The sequence below is a fragment of the Castanea sativa genome, chromosome 7 (assembly GCF_040712315.1).
Source record: "Castanea sativa cultivar Marrone di Chiusa Pesio chromosome 7, ASM4071231v1".
Classification (NCBI taxonomy): domain Eukaryota; kingdom Viridiplantae; phylum Streptophyta; class Magnoliopsida; order Fagales; family Fagaceae; genus Castanea; species Castanea sativa.
This window is the reverse complement of record NC_134019.1, coordinates 39416569-39435298: the sequence shown is the minus strand read 5'-3', so window position 1 is coordinate 39435298 and position 18730 is coordinate 39416569. Positions and strand designations below refer to the sequence as shown.

General features: G+C 36.0%; 2 protein-coding genes across 2 annotated transcripts; both read right to left on the bottom strand.

Annotated features, from left to right (window-relative positions):
* Positions 1-1314: 1314 nt before the first annotated feature.
* Positions 1315-1630, bottom strand: LOC142643684 (auxin-induced protein 15A-like). Its single transcript, XM_075818391.1, has one exon. It carries the CDS (start codon positions 1618-1620, stop codon positions 1315-1317), a length of 306 nt encoding a protein of 101 aa, XP_075674506.1. The 5' UTR covers positions 1621-1630.
* Positions 1631-8801: 7171 nt separating this feature from the next.
* On the bottom strand, positions 8802-11586 carry LOC142644435 (uncharacterized). Its single transcript, XM_075819053.1, has 4 exons — positions 11387-11586; positions 9986-10764; positions 9680-9868; positions 8802-9637 (listed from the first exon to the last, which is right to left on the bottom strand). The coding sequence occupies exons 1-4, from the start codon at positions 11584-11586 to the stop codon at positions 8802-8804; spliced, it is 2004 nt and encodes a 667-aa protein (XP_075675168.1).
* Between the last annotated feature and the right edge of the window lie 7144 nt (positions 11587-18730).

Below are 18730 nucleotides of genomic sequence, written 5' to 3'. Positions count from 1 at the left end.
TCATCAACAAAAAAAAAAAAAAAGATTTTAGATAATGATTGTGATAGTACTTTAATTTTGAAGCTAATGATTTTGACTAAAGAAAGGTGGTTATTGTGGGGAGTAAAAAGATCTTGATGGGAATATGGGCTGTTGGGTCTTGCTAAGGAGGGCCGACCTGCTCTTGGGTTTAGGGTTTGTTGGTACTACGGGTCGACCTATACGCCGAGGATCTGGAGATCCAGCCGAGGATGTTTTTCCCCTCAGACTGACACCAGAGGACCCGGGACTTCATGGAAAGGTTAGGGAAGGACACGGTCAAAACCAATGGTTAAAGGGGGTGAACCCTTGAATGTCCTAGAAGCATCGATGTTGGAAGAATGTCAAAGATAAAGGCTGCTACCTCCACATTAAAGACCCTGCACCTACCACCCTGGCTGCATTAATGGGGAAGTGACACTTGAATAGTGGAAGGGAAACTTATGGTTACTATTTAAAGGCACTAAAAAAAGAAATATCTAGGCTAAGGGAGGAGTTGGGGCAACACGTGTACAAAGTATTAAAAAGAGGAGTATTTAAGGAGGAACCTGGGACCGAAAGATGGACGGACTTTTTGTAACCTAAAAAAGAAAAAGACAAAGAGAAAGATATAATATAAGAACAGCTCTCGGCTTATATCCGAGGAGGCCGATTTACAATATTCCTTGTTGTTACAAGTACTTGCAATCTTTGGTTTGTCATTTAATCCCCACACACTTCTAACCTGAGTTTCAAGCCCACACTCTACAAATTCATATTGTTTAAGGCTCATTGGGCCTGGGCCCATAACTGTTCTTGGGGCCAGGTGCACTTGTGCACATACAGTTATTATTATATATTATTTTTCAATGTATCTTGTAAGGATGCTAATGATTGAGTTATTAACTATAACCTACATTTTAAACTTTTTTTTTTTTTTGAGAATCTTTTAAACTTGTTATTAATAAATACTAATTTGACATTGGGATTGAAATTATTTTAATGCATTGCCTGTGTATTTTAATGAATCATTTCAATGATTCATCGAATATATTGCTATTTGAATAAACATCGGAGTTCTAGTTTAAAACACAAACATACTCTCATAGTTACCTTAGAAGTTCTGTTCAACAGATAGAAATTTAATAATGAACAATATATTTACAATTACAAGAAACCATAGGAATGGCATTGACAATAGCCCACAATACAAAAACCAAAGAGACTGCCAGGCTTTGTCTCAATTTTTGTTGTTTTGACAAAATAGACCAATGGGGTCAAAGAGAAATTTTGTCAGGCTATATAGCCATTGTTTGTTTATGAACAATTTAGAGCTGAAGTTAAAGTAATGAAGTATTCTTCACTGCATGGAATTGTGAGACCGCCCATAGGATGATCAAATCCAAATTCTTCCTCAGCTCTGTTTAGCAAGTCTTGGAATAAAGGGTGATTCAAGTAAGATATTGGAATCACAAACCTCTTCTTGTGTGTTTCTCCAACATAAACTGCTAAGTGGCCTTTTGGTACATCAATACTAGTAGCAGAAACTATTCCCATTCTTGCCGAAAGTGTTCTCTGGAGCTTTTGTTTAGCATGAGCTATCCCCATCAATCTGATTCCCATCTTTAGAAGTGAAAAAAGGGTAAAAGATGCAACTTGCTAGGTTGGTTTGGATGATAGAAGAGCTTTAGTTAAGGACTTCGAGTTGAAATGGTATCTTTAGGTCCTGAAGTTATATAGGCAGAGGTCAAACCTTGAACAGGATAAAGAGTGAGCTTTTGAATAGAGAATGTTGAGAGACATGTCAGGTGAAGTTATTGTTGAATGTGCACATGGTTTGCCTTGTCTCTTGCAAGACATCATACCCTACCATTTTGAGAGGAAAAGTAAAGAAAAAGGTGCAACTAGTGAAATTATATATGGGTTTATCCCCTTAGTTTTGAATTGATAAAGCACTGGCTTATTGATGCTAGACATTTTTTTGGCATCAAGGATCCTTCTTGATCAGAGAGGATCTTAAGAAACATTTTGGCTGTTCAAATAAGCATTGAACTTAGTCTTGTGTTTTTCAGTGACTTTTTTTGGTGCCATGGTGCCATCTAGCCAACCAACCTTGGTGGGTCAGTCTGATGACTTGAGATCCCCAACAATTATCCAAAACAAGATCTCAAGGTGTAAGATGTCTGATTTATAATAATCATGACTAACTTGATAGAGTTGGACTAACCAATTTGTTTCATAAGCTTCAAGAAGCTTATATGTCCTTTTGAAAAAAAGCAAATTCAAAAACAGAAGAACAAAAAAGGAGCTATTAAGATTTTTTTTTTTTCCTTTTAAGACATGACACTGGCAGTAAAAATTTCTGATCATGATTCTTATAGTTGCTATAAGGTTCTATTTGAATAATGCAAGACTTAAAGCACAACGTTAGTCTTCAAGGAGTCACCAACAAGTGTAGTGGTAAATAAATCATAGTATAAGAGCTTAAGTTCCTCATAACAAAGCTTAGACATACCAATTTGAGAAGGAGGACTGCATAAACCCAGAACCAAAGAGAACTTTAGCCAAATTAGAGAACAAGGGAAGAATACTTGTATTACTGAATTTTAAGCTTGAGCATCCTTGGGGGAAAAACACTCCATTGTGCTTTCTTCCTTTGGTCATTTCCATTAAGTTGTGCTACTTAATTTCTCTGAGAAGAGGTGCAGCTCAGGACAAGATGACCAATCTTCTCAGAGTTAAAGCATGCCTTCATCTCCAATAAGCACAATTTATTCCCTTGGAACTCCCCACACTCAAAGAAAGCTTCTTAAGTCCTGCCTCAAGCATTATGGAGTAAAGCAAGTTTCTTAGCCTTTCCTTACTGAGATCCAGACAATCTGGTATTTTTTTTGGATTCCCATTTATGGAATTATTCTTATAATCCTCTTCAAGTCTCATAGCCTTTTTGATTGACTCTGATTAATTTTTAATTTTCAACCCATGATGCAATGATGTTATGTCAAATCTTTTCATTAGGTATGTAGATGTCATAAAGTCTGCAAACTCCCCTTCTTGATTGTTAGAACGTGTGTTGTTTAGACATATGTTGAGTCCTACGTTAGGCAAATTTAATTGAACTAGCCTATATAAATTATTATGAGGAGCTCTAATTGTAACTTGAATAATCTTTTTGGGATATAGCACAAATGGATCTTGCACTTTTCTTATGTCATGAATCTTAATCGTTTTTCCTTCAAAAGAATGAGGGTTATTCTAGTCCTCCAAGTAGCAAAATGGGCTACCTTATCGATAACTCTTAAAAAACCATTACACATATAACCATTTAATCTTAAACATACTTAAAACAAATGAATCGTAAACATATTTATAAACATATTAGCAATAATAATAATTTTATTAAGACTTTTCTTCAACTTTTGCCCATTCTAATCTTTACTATGTCAGTAAGAGAAGGTCAATCAGTGAGATAATACTAAGATTTTGCCCAAAAAACCCAAGATATATAAATCTTAAAGATATTTATCACTTAAAAACTAAACATATAAAAAAAAGATAATTATTTTGGGTAAATGTTATTTTAAATTTTTATTTCTCTTTTAGGGATATAGCACAAATGGATCTTGCACTTTCCTTATGTCATGAATCTTAATCATTTTCCCCTCAAAAGAATTAGGGTTATTCTAGTTCCCCATGTAGCAAAATGGGCTACCTTATCGATATCTTAAAAAACCATTGCACATATAGCCATATTAATCTTAAATATACTTATAAACAAACAAATCTTAAACATATTTATAAAAATATTAGCAATAATAATAATTTTATCGAGACTTTTCTTCAAATTTGCCCATTCTAATCTTTACTATGTCAGTAACAGAAGGTTAATCAGTAAGATAATACTAATATTTTTTCCCAAAAAACCCTAAATATATAAATCTTAAAGATATTTATCATATAAAAATTAAACATATAATATAAAAGATAATTATTTTGGGTAAATGTTGCTTCAAATTTTTGTTTTTTCAACTTCAGTCCTTTTAACATGGTGGGTTCCACTTTAAAGGATGAAGTAAAGTTGAACAAACGAATTCTAGGTTTTAAATAGAGCTCTCTTTTTCTTTTTCCTTTTCAATCTCTATCTAAAACAAAATTATAGACACATATGTAACTATAACGAATGCAAGCTTTGAAACTTTTTTTTTTTTAAATTTTTAATAAAATCATTAAACTTATACTCTAAGATTAACATCATTAAATCTACCCATGGACAAGTATATTGTTGTTTTTACCACAATCAAAGTCATAATTGGTCGCACAACATGGTAGTGCAAAAATATAGAATGGAAAGAAATTTGTATACCGTTGTTTAAGATAGTACGTACGGACACTGTAATAGAAGAAATTGGTTAAAGAATTGAAAGTACCAAAGGTAAAAATGATCCTAACCAGCCTAACTTATGGTAAGTCAATGCAAATATTTTAATTACACAATCTACAACGGGAGTCATTGTCAAAGAATACATATTACTGATCACTAGAGAACTAGATTTAATAAATAAAAAAATTGCAAAAATATAGTCGAAAAAAATGGTGTGGAAAGAGAAATAGACCCTACAACTAATGGAAACTAGCCATGGTCCCGCGCGATGCGTGGATAATGCTTTAAGTTGTTACGTGAAAAACTTATATACGTAGAATATCCAAAATATTTTAAAGTAATAATATGAAGTAATGTTGCAATAACATGAATAGATTTTTATTAAATTACTAATGTAATACAAAATTAAGGGGATAGAGAATTTAAACTATAGAGAAAAAGTTACATAAATTAGAAATTAGTTATTGTGGTGTAATATCTTCTCAAAAGAATAAATGTGATGTAATAAGTTGATTGTTTTTTTAATCATTTATTTTTTTGCTGAAATTTTTAATCATATTTTTTGTTTCTACATTGGCTTGGAGTTAGCATAAAAAATTTGTAATTTCATGTAATTTTTTTTTTGAGAAAAAAGTAAATGTTTAGTTGGCTTATGGAAATATCATCTAAAATTTATGATGTCACGTTTATGTTATTGAAGTATGACAGTGGTAAGTTAAACACTCAGTGAAAATAATGATATCTCGTTTTATATATATATATATATATATATATATATATATATATATATATATATATATTGATTGATTTTTTAATAAAACAATTAAGCCGAACCCATTAGAAATAAAAACAAACTAAATCTTAGATAATTAAAAAGAAAAAAATCTACTTGAACACTCCATTTGGAAAAACAAACTTCTAAAATAACTCTACATTCCCAAGAAAAGTTGGCTAAACATAATTCCAGGAAAATGATAATTTGAACAGGATTTCCCCCAAATATTTATATAAGAAATAGTTGAACATATTTATAAATATAGAAACAATAATAATTATATATTTTGGATAAATGTTATTTAATTTTCGTTTCTTTAACTTCACTCCTTCTAATATAGTAGGTTCTATTTTAGAGGATGAAGTAAAATTGAAGAAACAAATTCTAGGTTTCAAATAATGTTCTTCCCTATACCCGCTTCCACCCTTTCAAATACTATCTAAAACTAAATTTTAAAAATGTCTTGAGTCTTGTAACTCAAATGATACCTTCTAGTATTTCTAACAGAGACATCTAATGTTCAAATTTCTCTATTATAACTATCAAGTAAACTAAAAAAAAAAAAAAACTTAACATCTAAGTAACTTTATCGAGTGCAAATTTTGTTTTTATTCTCTAATAAATTATCAACATCGTAAAAAGTCTTCTCAAATTTTGTTTCTAAAAATAAACTCCTTAAAAAAATTGCGCAAACCATGTTTTTGTCAACATAAACACAACAGTATTTTGTCAACATAAATACAACGATAAAAATTGAGACACAATCACGGTGATTTTTTTTTTTTTTTTTTAATATAGAAGTTTCCAATATCAACAACCATATAATCTACACAATATATAATAAGGAAGGCATTTGTAAATTTTTCTTTTTTAATATAGAAGTTTCCACTCTCTTTCCATTTCATTCCTCTCTTATTTTTTAATAGGATAGCTTATGCTGAGTGATCTTTCGGTCATGTCCATCTCCTCTAGCTTAAACCCATCAGTGACCCTAAAGCTAGCAAAAGCACACGAGTTGACATAGCTGGGCACAGTATGATTTTTTTTTTTTTTTTTCTATATAAGAATGAATTTAAAATCTGTTTGGCCTTTTTTGTATGGATCATTGTTAAATTTGTTCTCCACTTAACTCTCATTATTAGAAAAAACAATGCGATTCAATTTTGGACTTTCATGATGAATAGGTTTGAGTTTCATGGTTTGGTAGTCATTGGTTTCTTTGTGTGCCATCAATATTTTCTTCATTTGATCTTCATGTTTGTAGGGAATTGCTTCATTTGATGTTCACGTTTATAGAGAATTGCGATTTGGCTAAGCCTTCGCTTTTTTGCTGACCTTCTCTCAACTAATTAGGATTATTGCTCTCAATATATGTTCCATATTGTTATTGTGTTTGTTATTGACCACAATGTGATTGCTATGTTGGTCTTTGTTTTATAGTAAGAATGTTTTGCATCTTCATTGAAGAGAACATACTATTGTTCTCTTATTCCTTTAGTTTTGATCTTTACCGATCAAAAAAAAAAAAAAATCCTTTAGCTTTGATCTCTATTTAGGAGATGTCGAAGTTGAAATCTCCCAATCACAAGTAGCAGTTTTCATAAATTTTGGGCACAATTAGTTTGAGCTCCTCAAGAATTCTATATGTATGTTTACTTAATTGTCTTTTTTATTTTATTTTGTTGAGAGAGAGTTTCAACTTGTGGTGTCCGCTTTTGATGATAATTCTTTATCATCAGACCAAGACACCAATCAGTTTTTGGTGTAGGCGAAAATTGAACCCCAAATTTCTTATTTAACTATCAGAGACTTTACCAGTTGAGCTAGTTGGAATCCACTGCCTTTCTTATAATTTAATAAAGGTACTTGTAAGTTATAACACAAAACTCTCTGATCATATTTTGATATAGACTTTAAACTTCCTGTTTTACAAAGCTTATATTTAAGTTCGATATTAGTCTTCTATCTATGTCAGAATTTTCATGTAACCAAACATTTTAGCAGTTAACAAGATAAAAGTGAATAAAGAAATTGTTTCAACCACAAGAAATATCTTGAAACTAAACTAGGAAAATGAGAGACATAGGAGAATCTTATGAAATATAAGGAAGATTTATGTATTTATTTTTTTTAACTAAAATATTGTTTTTGTCCATAAAGTTTGCCTGCATTTTGAAATATTTAAAACATTACATTTTTGTCAAGTTATATATATATATATATATATGTATATATATATATATATATATATATATATATATATATATATATATATATATATATATATATATATTAAATCTCAAAACTATAGAAAAAGAAGTTCTTTCAAAAGTGTAACATATCAATGACTAAAGGATGAAAAATATTTTTTAGTTTTTTAGTTTTTTTTTTTTTTCACTACTACAAATTATGACTCCCTAACCTCGGTACATTACATAGTGATCCCAAATTCTCCCTCAAAGCAACTTAGTAGCTCTTGGAACCATTAATTGTTGGTTCAAGTACGAGATCAATACTATGAATCTCATTTTCTGTTCCTCTCCAACATAAATTAATAGCAATGTGGGTTTTTTTTTTTTTTTTTATCGAATTGACTGCCTAGCAAGCAAGAAACATTATCCAATACTTGATGGCAATCAAATTTGTTAAAGACATATTTTATGTAGTTGGCTAATCCTTTGACAAAACGCACTTTACTTGTATTTGGTTAGATCTAAAATGTGTTTAATACTTCAAAGAACATATTGTTTAAGTCTAGAGTTTCTTCCAGGTTGGTTTGTTTGTCTGGGCCTTTAAGTGCTCCACTCCTTGCTGTTGCATCAACTGGAGCGCTATGTGGTAAGCGGTCTTGACTGAAAAGGTCTTCGACCTTTTCTCCATCTATATAAGGGAGTCCCTAGCCTGTGTATTATTGAGGGGTAATGCTAGAATCTCATTCCGAGTTCTGGCCGTGAATAGTGCATGGACCTTGCCCTGATCCCATTGTCTTGTGTCAGCATCTATCAAGTCACACACCTTCAGCTCAGGGTCGGGCTCGCCATTGAAGATAGGGTCGTGAGACAACCACTTGTGTGTAGTGACACCAATACACTCACCGTCGCCTATTTTCCATTTCGAACCAGCAACGATCACATCCCTAGCAGACAGGAGACTCCGCCATACGAATGAAGGGTTGTGGCCCAGTGGGGCCTCTAAGAACGTACTGCTAGGGAAATATCGGGCTTTGTATACTCGATAAAAGAGAGATTGAGTACCATGAATCAGTCGCCATGCTTGTTTGGCCAACATTGCGAGGTTAAAGGCGTTGATGTCTCGAAACCCATACCACCTCTATTCTTGTCTGTACACAACTTCTGCCAGTTCACCCAAATCTTTCTCTCATTGCATTTCTAACCCCACCAATATCCGGCCAAGGTCGAGTTGATGGCGTCGCACATTACTTTTGGAAGCCTGAATAAGCTCATGGAGTAAGTCGGTATAGATTGCGCAACCGACTTTATGAGTATCTCACGGCCAGCCTTGGAGATGAATTTCTCCTTCCACCCTAATACTCTCTTAGTAACATGTTCTTGGATTTCCCTGAAGGTGGTTGTCTTAGCTTTACCCCAACCATCGGCAAACCTAAATACTTCTCGTAATCAGACATGATTATGGCTCAAGCAAATTTTTGATTGAGTCTCGCATGTCTTGTCTGGTGTTGCGATCGAAGAAAAGTGACGTTTTTTGCCGGTTAATGGCTTGTCCAGAGGCCGATTCATATTGTGATAAAATGTTGAGCAACACTTGGCACTCTTGAACTGTGGCTTGACAGAACAGTAGGCTGTCGTCGGCAAAGAGCAAATGAGAAATGGTCACTCCATGCTGACAAGATACAACTCCTTTGATAGACCGATTCGCTTCAGCCTTACGAAGCATTGCAGACAAGCCCTCGGCACACAGAAGGAACAAATATGGCGAGAGGGGATCGCCTTGCTTGATCCCACAAGTGGGTTTGACCAGACCACGAGGCTCGCCATTGATGAGGATCGAGTAAGATGCGGTGCACACCGTTTCCATAGCCAGTCGTATCCATGTATCGTCAAAGCCGAGTTTAGTCATCATATTTCGTAAGAATAGCCACTCAACCCGACCATAGGCTTTGCTAATGTCCGACTTCATCGCCATTTGACCACGCTTCCCTTTCCTCTTATTTCTCATCCTGTGCAACAGCTCAAATGCTACGGTGGTATTATCAGTGATTAATCGATCAGGAACAAAGGCACTTTGGGCGTCAGAGATAATATTAGGCAATATTAATTTGATATGATTGGCCAAAACTTTTGAAAATAATCGTGATACCACATTACCTAAGTTGATGGGGAAATAATCTGAGATGTATTGTGGCTCCTTCTTCTTTGGGATAAGAATAATGTGGGTATAGTTCATCTTGTGTAGGAGGTGGCTAGAGTTCAGGACAGAAAGGACAGCCCTAACCACATCATTCCCTACAATATGCCAATATTTTTGAAAAAAGAATGGGGACATACCATCAGGGCCCAGCGACTTGGATGGATGCATTTGGAACAAAGCTTGCTTTATTTCCTTCGGTGTGTATGGTTGTAAGAGTTGGTGGTTCATGTCCGGGGTTACTAGCTTGTCTACGGGGTCTAAAACAGCCTCTATGTTAGTTGGTTGAGACGAAGTATACAAGGCTTTGAAGTACTGCTCCGCTACATCTGCAATTCCATCATCCGTGGTACACCACTCATTATTGGCATTAAAGGTCCCAGCAATATGATTTTTTCATCTCCATTGGCTTGCCCGTTGATGAAAGAATTTGGTGTTCTTATCACCCGCAGGAAGCCAAATGGACCGTGATCGTTGTCTCCACGCCACCTCCTCCTGGTGCAATAATGAGTTTATATCAGCCCTTATACCTCGAATAGCATCATTGTTTTCTGCCTTATTCTGGTTGGCCAGTTCTTCCAGAATCTTGTGCTTCTCTTGGAGTCTCTCCTTAGCGATCCCAAAAGCCGTATGGCTCCACCGCACCAAGGCTTGTCTACACTGCTTGATCTTTTCAAAAACTTGAAACATTGGACTCCCCTCACATACTGACCCCACCCAAGCCTCACATATGGTGTCCTCACATGTTGGGTGGGTCACCCATTTTTCCTCAAACCTGTGTGGGATTTTCTTCATTCTTGTAGGCATACTTGGTTTGTGAGTGCTAACCATAATTTGGACATGATCAGAGTCAGAAGAGTGTAGATGCGTGACATTAGCATGTGGGAACTGTTCTCTCCATTCCAATGTGGCACAAGCCAGATCTAAGCGTGCTTGAACAAAGTTGTCACTCTCCCTACCATTACTCCATGTGCATATGTTCCCTTGAAAGCCTAAGTCGATCAAAGAACAATCCGATAAAGCTTCTCGAAAGTCTAGCATAAGGTGTAGGGGCTTTGGGATACGACCTTGTTTTTCTTCGGACACCAATATTTCATTGTAGTCCCCCACATATAACCATGGGGCCGAGAATCTAGAAGAAAGGTGGCGTAAAAGCTGCCAAGTCTCGTGCTGCCTATGCTCCTCATGACGACCATAGAATCCTGTCACCCTAGAGGGTGTGTTACTGTTATAAAAAAATAAGAGCATTAATATGGTTTGGGGAGTAGGTTTGAATGTGCAAGTTCGTTTCAGCTGTCCAGAGCATTGCTAGCCCACCGTTACGGCCTTCACTTGAAACCGCCAACATGGAAGGGTAGTGTAGGTCATCTTAAATGTGTTTCATCTCCTCAACAAATTGCTTTTGTCTCAATGAGAAACAAAAAATTGGGAACTTTCTCCTTTACCAAAAAGGTAAAGGCATTCACTGCACGTTGGTTCTCAAGCCTCCGACAGTTCCAGCTTAACACGATCATTGTGCTCAACGGGGCTGGCCACAAGCCTCCACCGTTGATGCATTTTTGTCTGAATCATGTTCCTCAGACCGAGGACGTTTTCTGGGTTCCTTGGTGTTTACCACCTTTGTGCAGCATTCAGTTTTCAACCTCCCTCTTTTTACACCAACCACATCGTGGTTTAACTCATTAATGTGCATGGAAATAGTCGTGGGCCTTAGAAACTTTTTCCCCTTACACTTCTTAATATCTTTTACATGGGATGCTTCTTGAGTACATGGGATTTGGAGTGGGTGCACTGTTCCCTTGTCATTCATCGTCCCATCCAGTCCTATAGGGTCTATAGCTGGTTACATGTATGCTATAGGCACACTAAAAAGACCACTTTGCGTAGCTGTCACTTCACTGGTACCACTACCCATGTTTGCGGGCCCCAATGTGGAGCTAGTTTCCTTTGGTGTAATGGCTACTTTCTTTTTTGCTAACCGCTCAGAAATTGCAACTTCAACTTTCAGTACAGTAGGAATGGGATCTCGTGAATCCCGCTCAGTCATATTTTCTTGCGAAAATCACGTGTTGGCCAAAAAATCTGCCGAGATATCATTCGTATCAAAAGAAGCGTTATCCTCGATCAACACTAAGTGTAGTTTGGTGTTCGTCAACCCCCTGGTGGCGTCGTGGCTATTTGATGGGACCCTATTATCATTGGTCACCCCTGTTGGGGCAAAAGGTGTGTTCGCTGGGTCATTCCCCGCCAGAGTTGCCGTCAGACCACCACTTCCCAAAGCTCTCTGTCGGAACCCAGCTTTCAGCCAATCCCCATAGGGTAGTTCTTCCCCTTCAGTAACCTGAACATTGCATTCCTTGGCTTCATGACTGATTTTACCACACTTGAAACACAACCCATACAGCCACTCATACCGAAACGCGATCCATGTCTTATCTCCCTCTGGGTTGACTATCGGGCTGCCTCTACGAATCGGTTTGTCCAAAGGAGTCACCACACGGACTTAGAGAAAGCGCGCTTGGTCTGAGGTAAGTGCCTTACAGTCGACTTTGACAACTTGACCCAAACTGTTTCCAATCTCCAAGCTCGCCTCTGCATTGATGAGATCAAAAGACAGACCCCAGATTTGTACCCAGACAGGCAAGTCGGTGAAGGTGACTGACCACGCCGTCATGCCCCGTTCCCATCGCTTTAGTACCAGGATCCAATTATCAAAGCTCCAGGGTCCATTATTCACTACCCATGATACCTGGCTCTCTAATGCAAACTTAAACTGAAGCAAACCGTCGCCAACCTCGATTATCTTGAGGTTAGGTCCCATTTTCCAAATCGATCGAAGGAGGTTCTTAGCAGCTCTCATGTTTAGTGGGCGAGGTGCTAAGAATTTACCGAGAAGGCTGAGGGAGCACTCTTCTAGAGTTTTATCCCTTTTGTCTGGTCTTACAACGATAACTTTGCCTTCTTCTGAAATTAACTTAATTCGATGCAATCGATCAATAACTTCGGCGTCCATCTCAGTGCTCAAGATTTTTGCCCCTTGGTCTAGTACCTTCCAAGACCAGTGAGGTGTAGAAGAAAGAAAAGGGAGGAGGTTTGCGAAAGAGAACAAAAAAAACCACGAGGACGAGTCGTGGTGAAGAAAGGTAGCTCACCCTAGGTGAGATGGAACTCCTAGCGAGAGGAGAAAGAGCCCCTATTTTGTATTTTCAAAATAGAGGAAAAAATGAAATCTCACAACACGTCGATGATGTACTGTAGAGGAAGAAAGAGGACAAGAAAGAAAGACAAAACCACGAGGAAAGGTCGTGGTGAAGAAAGGTGGCTCACCCTAGGTGAGAAGGAAACTCCTAACGAGAGGAGAAAAAGAATTTTGTTTAAGTCTAGTATTAAAGACATGAAGATTGGACCAAGAAACAAGTGAAAAAAAGGTGTTCACTAAAGCTGGACAGATAGCTCGACACCTGCAGACAATTGCAAATAGATAGCTCGACAATTGCTCTACAGATAGTTATCTATCGAGGTTTAATGAGGCTTGACACCTGCTATCTATCGAGGTTACGAAAATCAGAATTTTCAGATCTGATTTTCAGCCCATGCTTTTGTATTTGTGTAGGGTTTCTTTTCTCACAACCCTAGACATATATAAGGCTTATTTTAAAGGCCGTCACATAAAAGAATACAAGGATAACACATGAAAACGGTGACTGAAGCCTTATTCTTTTTGAAAGAAGCTACTGCGTCTTTGCGCTTTAGGGTTTTGTAACCAAGTGCTTCTTGATCTTCATTGTTGATGAAGTGAAGAACTTTGCAGCCAACATTCTTCTTCCTTAAGTTAGTGAGTGAGTCACGTACTAGGATTTGTGCAAAGGAGTTAGTCACGTATTGGGATCTGTGCATCAAAGGGTGGCGTTCATATATTTAAGAGTTCAGAGGTTCTGAAGCGGTAGAAGGTTTCTGCTGTAAGTTCATCTACGGGGATTGTAGAGTCTAGGGACAAAGGTTTTGTACTGGATCTGACACTTCTCTTTACTATAGTAGATTGTTTTTCAAAAAGGTTTCCCCCTAGGTTTTTTATTGTGAAACTGGTTGGTTTCATTAGTTTTTCTAGCTCATCATATCTTGTCTTATTTATTTTTTTCACTGCATGTTTTTGACATGATATTGATGTTTGTTTGTTTTAGCAAGTTTATTAATAATAAATCTAATTAACAACTTAGATTTAAAACTTGTTAATTCTATCATTTGGGGTCTAAATTTCCCAACAAATGGTATTAGAGCCGGAACACTCTGATTGGATTAATTTCCTGAGTGTGATCCCGTTATCATGGATTGTGGACAATCTCTTTTAATTTCTCATTTATTTGATGACACTAATTATGCATACTGGAAAGTTTGTATTAAAGTTTTTTTGCAAGCCCTAGGTGAACAGGTATGACAAGCTATTGAAGTTGGCTAGATTAAGCCAAAGAAATTGCCGGTGGATTGGGATGATGCAACAATCATAGCGGCAAATTTCAACAGTAGGGCCTGGAATGCTTTGTTTTGTGAGGTGACCAATGAGGAATTCAAGAAAATATCATCCATAGAAGTTACCAAGGAAGCATGGACCATTCTTGAGACCACCTATGAAGGTACCAAGGTAGTGAAGATTGTGAAGCTTCAAAGACTCACTAGTAGCTTTGAAGAAACAAGGATGAAAGAGGATGAGACCTTTGATGAGTTCTATGCTAAACTCAAGGATATTGTGAATTTTGCCTTCAACCTTGAAGAGTTTATAGCAGAATCCAAAATTGTTAGAAAAATCCTTAGGTCCTTACCTGAAAGATTCGATGCCAAGATCACTGCCATTGAAGAAGTGAAGGACATTGATCAACTTCCTTTGACTGAGCTTTTAGGAAACCTTCAAACCTATGAGATGGGATTAGGCTCAATGGGAAAAGGTGGAAAGAGTAAAAATTTGGCTCTTAAGGGTATAGAGGAAGAGATTGAGGACTCTGAAGATGAAGATGAAGATGAAGATGAGGATGAGGATCTAACCTTCATAACTGATGAGATTATCAAGCTTCTTCAATTTAGGAAAAAGGATAAAGGCAAACTTTCTAGGAAATCTAAATCATTTAGGAAGGGTAAGAATGAGAAGCCCCTCATCCAACGCCATGAGTGCAAGGGTTTTAGTCATACAAGGATAAAGTGCCCAAACTACCTAATGAGGGAAAATGCCAAGAAGTCAGAAGATAAAGGGTTGGTTGCTACCTGGAGTGACACTGAGAATGACTCTTCTGATGAGTATGTGGATGAATGTAGTCACGTTATGGCCTTTGCTGCTTCAACCGATAAGGTGATTGTGGAGAGTGCTAGTGACAGTGAAGATTCTTTTGATGATGAAGTATCCAAGAAGTTGACCCTTCAAAAAGCCTATGATAAGCTATGCACTAAATTCATAAGATCTGAAAATACTTCTCATCTTTGTAGAAAAGAGCTTGATGAGGTAAAAACTGAAAAAAGCTAATCTATTAGTCAAATTGGATGAGACTACAAGGTTAGTTGAGACTCTCGTTCTGGAAAACATCTCATTAGAACAGAAGGTCAAGAATCTCGAGATTGAGCTTAGACAAGCTAGAACTCAAATAGAGAGGATGTTTAATGCAAAGCTTGATGAGGTCTTGAGTGCTCAAAAGCCTAGTTCTGATAAGACTAGCTTAGGATATGTTGTCTCCTCCGGCCTCTCCTCTTCCACAACTTTTAAATCAATGACTTTCATTGTCCTTCAATCCGAGAAAGGTAATAAAGGTATGAAATCCAAAACTATTTTTGTTTATTCTAAATCCTTCGTTAGACCTCATGTTTGTCACCATTGTGGTGTCTTGGCTAATTGCTTTAAGTTGTATCCTCAAAAGTAAGTGTCCAAATGGTCACAAGTTTCCTCTCAAGGACCTATACCTTTGTTTGGAGAGTTATCAAAAGTCTTGAACTTTTTAACTCAATTTCAAGAGAATCTTAATTCTTCTATGTCCTTTAGTAGACATACTAGGACACGTGCATTTTCATCTTCACAGCCAAAGATTCATGCTGTGTGGGTGAGAAAGAAGTCTAAGACTTAATTTTTTATTTATTTATGTTTGTCCTCTGCTTTGATTCTTTCTATCTGTAGTAAGACTTTCTTTGCTTGATTTCTTATCTACTTTTGGAATCATGCTTTCATGCATCTACACCTTTCTATCATGTCTTCATGCATTTTCATTTTTCTTTTATGATCTCATGTTGTTTGTCTGTTTTTGTTTGGTTGTTTAGTTTTTTTTTTAAATAAAAAAAATTGAAAATTTTAGAAAAATACAAAAACAGTGTATGTTTGTGTACATTGGTTCTTATGAACCTTAAAATGGTCATTGAAACAGAGTTTTCTAAACTTTGTATCGTTTATAGCTTAAATGAGCATCGTTATGCACAACTAAGCAAGTGAGTTTTGTGGCTCTTTGTTTGTGATGAGTAAGGTTAAGTGATCTCTTGTACTTAACACTTGTATCATTCTTTTTAACAGAAAGGACTAGAAAATTTTAAGAGAAAGGCATAAATAACCATTTCACCACTGTTACCCGTCAATCATGACAACGACATCTGTATGTTTCGGTATAGCAAAAGTGCAATGTCAATGGCATCTGTATGCTTCGGTATAACAAAAGTGCAATGTTTAAAAGTTTAACATAATTGAGTATTTCTTTTCTCTCTTATATACCCATGCATGATTTGCTTGATAAAATAAAATATGCAAAGAAAATAAAAGCAAAAAAGAACAAAATGCTTTAAAATATGATTACAAGCGTGTTTTCTAGGAGATGTGAGAGTTATAGGATGTACCTTGAATGTGATAGTCTCCATCAAATAGTTATGATTGTGTGAGAGTTAAAGTGATTTTCTCATATCTCAAATCGTCATAACTTAGAGATACTTGTGCAATCTTGCGATGTTTTTCACACACAACACGCAATATTCTTTGCTACTCTGATTTGGCCATCACAAGGTTTACATGTGTTGATATATGCTCACTAAACTGTCTTGACTTGTTTTTGAAATATAAAATTGGTTAGACTTGTTTAGTGTGTGTGTGTGTGTGTGTGTGTGTGTGTTTTGGATCAAATGCATTACATTTTTTTTGTTGAGAGATGATTTTGAAAGGTTAAAATGTTAGTTGGATCATTGGCTGAGTTGCATGTTTGATTGCACTCATGTCTGTGTTTTTCCCTTCTTGAAAAATTGTTTTTAAGCTTCTCAACACCTCCTCGACACCTGGCTTATCTATTGAGATCTTCTATTGCCTCTTATCGCAATCTCGACAACTCTCGATAGCTAGGTGGATTGATCGAGAAAGTTCCTGTCCCTTTAATAACTTTTCAATAGTTGTTCTATTCATTGAGGTATGCTCGATAGTTTCTCAACGCCTCTCAATCCATCGAGATCCTCTGCATGCATTGTTTTTCACATATTTTGCATGTTTCTTTTATCTTATCATCCATAGCATCTTATTTCATTATATTCATGCATTTATATAGATTCTTTGTATCCCCTTGATCATCTTTATTTTTCTCGGGTGAAGCTTTCTAGCTTCTTATACCTTTTGTCAATCATGATAAAAAGGGGGAGAAATGGTGGAAATATGTGATTTCTTTTTAAGATTCTACATGTTAGGGGGAGAAATATATGCCCTTGTAAGAGAAACATCTTGTTAGAGGGAGTGTTTATCTCCTTGTTGTTGTAGGAGCTACTTTTAGCTTCTTATTCTTCTTGTACACTGGTCTTGTGACCATGTTTATATACATTGTGCTTATCTTTGATATATATATATATATATATATATATATATATGTATATATGTGATGTTGTATGTTTTCTTCACCTATCTCTACATGTGTTGTTTCTTTTCTTTCTTTATACACATGCTTCTTATTTTTGTTTGCAATCTATTATTTCTGCTTCACACAAAGATGCCTTGATGTGTTTTGTTTAAAGTGTTTCAAAAATACAAGTTGTCAAAGTCTACTTGCCATGAACTCTCTTCTTGCAAAGTTTTTCAAGAGTTTGTAATAAGATAGATTTTATTGTATTCAACAAGTGAGTATGAGTTGAGTGATTTATGACTGCTCTTATATGTTCATTTGTTTATTGTGGTTTTGTCACAGATTGCCAAAGGGGGAGATTGTTAAGGATATATTTTATGTAGTTGGCTAATCCTTTTACAAAATACACTTTACTTGTATTTAGGTAGATCTAGGATGTGTTTAATACTTCAAAGAACATGTTGTTCAAGTCTAGTATTAAAGCCATGAAGATTGGACCAAGAAACAAGTGAATAAAAGGTGTTCACTAAAGCAGGACAGATAGCTTGACACCTACGGACACCTGCGAACAGATAACTTGACAGCTGCTTGACAAATAGCTATCTATCGAGGTTTAATGAGGCTCGATACCTGCTATCTATCGAGGTTACAAAAATCAGAATTTTCAGATCTGATTTTCGGCCCATGCTTTTGTATTTGTGTAGGGTTTTTTTTCTCACAACCCTAGACATATATAAGGCTTATTTTAGAGGCCGCCACATAAGAGAATACAATGAGAACACATGAAAAAGGTGATCGAAACCTTATTTTCTCTGAAAGAAGCTACTGCGTCTTTGCGACTTACAGTTTTGTAACCAAGTGCTTCTTGATCTTCATTGTTGATGAAGTGAAGAACTTTGTAGCCAACATTCTTCTTCCTTAAGTTGGTGAGTAAGTCACGTACTATAATTCGTGCAAAGGAGTTAGTCACGTACTGGGATCTGTGCATCAAAGGGTAGCATTCATATATTGAAGAGTTCAGAGATTCTGAAGCAGTAGAAGGTTTCTGCTGTAAGTTCATCTATGGGGATTGTAGAGTTTAGGGACAAAGGTTTTGTACTAGATTTGAAACTTTTCTTTACTATAGTGAATTGCTTTTCGGGAAAGTTTCCCCCCAGGTTTTTTACTGTAAAACTGGTTGGTTTCATTGCTTTTTCTGGATCATCGTATCTTGTCTTATTTATTTTTTCCACTGCATATTTTTGACATGATATTGAGGTTTGTTTGTTTTAACAAGTTTATTCATAATAAATCTAATTAACAATTTGGGTTTAAAACTTGTTAATCTAAATTTCCCAACAAAATTCAAATACCTGGAGT

Excerpts from the sequence above, each read along its gene's own strand:
- LOC142643684 (XM_075818391.1), bottom strand. The coding sequence starts at position 1,620 with ATGGGAATCAGATTGATGGGGATAGCTCATGCTAAACAAAAGCTCCAG.
- LOC142644435 (XM_075819053.1), bottom strand. The coding sequence starts at position 11,586 with ATGACTGAGCGGGATTCACGAGATCCCATTCCTACTGTACTGAAAGTT. Across the intron at positions 9,869-9,985 it reads GTCCATTTGGCTTCCTGCGG|ATGTAGCGGAGCAGTACTTC; the intron begins GTGATAAGAACA and ends ATGGAATTGCAG. Across the intron at positions 9,638-9,679 it reads CAAGTCGCTGGGCCCTGATG|GGAATGATGTGGTTAGGGCT; the intron begins GTATGTCCCCAT and ends GGCATATTGTAG.